The 4066-nt window shown below is 32.9% G+C and overlaps 1 protein-coding gene across 1 annotated transcript in view; it reads right to left on the bottom strand.

Moving 5' to 3' along the window:
• LOC106462943 (atrial natriuretic peptide receptor 1-like) overlaps positions 1 to 2525 on the bottom strand; it is a 21081-nt gene extending 18556 nt beyond the window's left edge. Inside the window, exon 1 of the mRNA XM_013922911.1 lies at positions 1832 to 2525. Coding sequence (XP_013778365.1) covers positions 1832 to 2525 — 694 coding nt within the window. The remainder of the gene's footprint in view (positions 1 to 1831) is intronic.
• Positions 2526 to 4066: the final 1541 nt, after the last annotated feature.

Below are 4066 nucleotides of genomic sequence, written 5' to 3'. Positions count from 1 at the left end.
CTTTCCACAGGTTATTTAAATTCGATGACGAGGAACCCACTTTGAGACTAATAATGGCTGGAGACGGCTTAAATGGGTACCTTAAATGGGATTAAATGGTACCTGATGATCACAAAACCTTGTCGAAACGTTGTACATTTGCTGTCATGTTAAACTTGTATTAAAGTTTTTCTTCATTACCCATTTAAGCCGTCTCCAGCCATTATTTCCACAGGTTAGTTTATACTTCTCAATGAAAATGTTTTGTGGCTAACATATTGGAGTTTTAAATCAGTTTTTTTTTACATTAAAGTGGACACAAAGATAATTGAATTAAGTTACAAGAAGCAACTGGTTGAAAGCTCCACTGAGGTAATCACAAAGAAAAGTCCATTAAGAATAACTGAGTAATTCGTGGCAAGCTCCGTTTAGGTAGCCACGAAGACATGTACTTCGTGAAGTATAGGGTAATTTCCTGGGAGTTTCATTGAAGTAGCTAGAAAGAAAAATCCAAATAAATTCAACACAAAGGTAGTTGCATTAAGAAATGTAGAGTAATCGGTGGGAAACTCTAATAAGTTGGACACGAAGACAACTACATTAAGCAACTTGTGGGAAGCTCCAATAAATTCAACACAAAGGTAGTTGCATTAAGAAATGTAGAGTAATCGGTGGGAAACTCTAATAAGTTGGACACGAAGACAACTACATTAAGCAACTTGTGGGAAGCTCCGGAGCTTTCCATCAAGTACTCTATATTTTCTATTGGAACTGTGTAACTAATTAAGTAGAGTTTCTCAACAAAATATATTACTCTGTTCTTAATGAAAATGTCTTTGTGACTAATTTAGTCGAATTTCCTAACAACTACTGCATAATTTTAAATGGAGTTTTCTTCATGTCTGACTCTACAATTCTTAATTAAGTTGTATTTGCGACTAACATACCGCAGCTTTCTACAAATTAGTCTTAATCGTTAATGCAGTTGTCTTTGTAGCTATCTCAGTGAAGATTACTACTAACTGGATGTAGCTTTATGTATGGATATATTAATGAAGTTTCTCAACAATTACTTTATAATTCTGAATGGACTCGTGTTTGTGATTAACTTAATGGATCTGAGAAATAATTCTCACTACTGTATATTACACGTGTATACATATGTCTAAGTACCTAAAGGAATGTTGTTCAATATTCGAAATATTTTTAAACCACAAGTCTTCTGTGAATGGCGAAGTTGCGCTGAAATTCAAAATTCAGTTTTTGAAATATTTAAAAAAGGACTCGTTAATAAATCTTTAAAGTCATTTCCTAAGTGAGATATATGTGTGTGTTTTATAGAAGCCTCTTGACCTAAACATATACGGGCCACAACAATTTAAATGGTCTGCAATGACACATCTTTAATCAATAACCTCTTTTTGAAACTGCAACAGAGAAACGAGTTATTACTTTTGTATACTTAGCTATCCCAAAGTCACCTTCTTTGGTACCACAGTAAATCATTCCACTTACTTAAATTGCCTATATCGTCAATCATATCTTAAAACCTATATTTTGATATTGGATAATAAAACTACGTGAACTTATTGGTGTCATTATCGTAACTAAGTAGGACTATTACCATACTGTATACTACGAAGCTAAACCACACGCTACGTACTTAGTGGAACCCATCAGTCTTAGACAGCATTATCAATATTGCATAATTCTAAAACTCGATGAAGAATTAAATAGATTCAATTCTTGTACATTATATTGTTCCATTAAAGTTGTCTTCTGTATTACTTACTTGTTATGGTTTAAATTGATTTGATATTTTACAAGCTATTGGCTAAGGCTTGCATCTTACCTCTCGCAGATTTGGCTGCTGTTTCCAACATCTCACGAAAAGGGACGTTTTTTTGTAGACTATTAAATTCCTGATGGTGGAGGTAGAAAAAAAACTTCAAATCTCTCCGAAGCGCTCGCTCCAGACTACTAGCAACCAAAGATGAAAAACCCTGAGCTCCGTCATACAGTATTGCCACATGATGCCACCCAAAAAAACGAAGGACTGATAAAACTGTGTTAGCAATGCCTCCCATGGTGTGAGAGAGTCTAGTTAGAGTAGAAAAGTCCTTCTTGTTTCCAAACATGGAATTGCTACCTGCTGCAGTGCATATTGGAATGCTCCACCTGGCTGCCATTCGTGCTACTGGATCTAAAGCTAGACTACACCCAGGTCCTAGAAATCCTGATACATAGTGACGGTAATACTGTTCAGCAGCCATTGCTCCAGCGTAATTTGCTGTACAGTCATTGGTTCCGTTAAGAAACACGACTTGCAAGTCAATGTTTGGATAAAACTTCCTGATCGTCTTCTGAGCGATAGCAACAGCAGGGTGAACAAGCTCTTGGTCAAAAGGGCGTCCTGCTCGAGACAAAAGAATACTGACCATTCGTGCTTGAAATCTTCCACTGATGTTTCCTACTATTTTAGAGGGAAATCCAAGTTCTGAATTAATAACAACATAATACATTAACATCAATAAAACAATCTTCATGTTTTCTTTTCCAAAACAACTAGTAAAAAATGCTAGTTTTTAACAGAATTGTTTCTGGAAATTCAATCTCTGATCTTTTATTCGTAATGTTATATAGTTCTTTCCTTTCTACATCTTCTTACTCATTCGTTTCCTAAACTCACGTGACATGTTTTAAGCCCGGTGATTGATTTTAGTTTATTAGCTGTTACATTTTACTGTAGAATGGTAGTATGTCGAGATTTAAAAAAGGTTGCATGACTGTTACTCATACTTTGTCAGAACTCTAATGACAAGTGTTTCATCATTTTAAAGACATTGCTATTAATGAGAATACATAACCCAAAATAAATATTGGGTATTAACGAAAGGTAAATCACATCTCAGTGTTTGATGAGAAAGTTCAACCGTTCATGACAAAAGCTTCAATCATTATGAAATTGAAAAGTCAGATTAAAATAAAACGGAGATACTTAGAATGACATTCTTTAATCTGAAGATTATATTAATGTCAGTATTCAGCCCGGATTTAAAGTTTAATTAATATCCCATTTTATTGGATTGTAATATTAATATTATTAAAATATAAAATATATAATCAAGGTGCTGTTTCCAGCAAAAATTGTATTTTCTCTAAACATTTTTGAAACATGCCATTGAACTGTTCATACTAAAAGAACTTCTCACTACATTATTGTGGTCTTGTTCAAGACAATACAAAAAAAAATTTATCGATTCTTTTGGAGAGCAACTTTTTTTTAGTTTTTAAAACAATTTTACTTTATTTAAGAAAAATTAAATGCAGATGTTATGAAGCATGTGTTAGTGTTTGTAGTTTGCTAAAAACGAAAAAATGTAGCTTATTTTAGTAAAACGAAATATTTTGAAACAATTTCAAAAACAAAAATAGAAAGTGTTTTTGTGGGTAATAAGTGAAGAGATAAGGTCCTTTCCATTTCCGTTGGGACACGGACAACTTTTTTTATTCATTAACGAAGTAGTAGTACTAGCTTTGGATAATCGTATTTAATCATTCATCTCTAGATCATTGTATGTTGCAAAAACTGTAAAATAAAAAGTATTTCTCCCTAGTTGCAATAAACTAATGGTCTAAACGTGGCTAGGAAAATGGAACACTTTTACATGAAGTATTAAAACACTTAGGACAGATGCATTGATTCACAAACAGTTCTTTAATGTCTTGTTTTGCAGTTGAATATAAAACATAGGACATATGCAGAAGAGAAAGCATCGTTAATATATCGAGTTTAAAATCAAAACACAGATCAAGTTCAGCTTTTCCTTAATTGGTATAAAAAAATAGCCAAGTAAAGCTTAATTTAGACTTTGATTACTATGTGTTTAAGTGCAAAGCTCCTGATTCTAATTTTCGATCTCTTTCTACTTGATCTTTTTTTATCTCTTCTTTCCTGGTCTTATTTTAATTTTTTGTAAATTGTTTTTTATTTTCTTTAAATTGTCTGTCTCATTGCTCTTTATCCTGTTTTAGTAATTTCATCATATAAAGTAATGATTCACTCTCACTCTTTGATCTCGTAATA

Source organism: Limulus polyphemus, unplaced genomic scaffold (genome assembly GCF_000517525.1).
Source record: "Limulus polyphemus unplaced genomic scaffold, Limulus_polyphemus-2.1.2 Scaffold1288, whole genome shotgun sequence".
Taxonomy (NCBI): Eukaryota; Metazoa; Arthropoda; class Merostomata; order Xiphosura; family Limulidae; genus Limulus; species Limulus polyphemus.
Note: the sequence above shows the minus strand (reverse complement) of the source record. Positions and strands in the feature narration are given on the sequence as shown.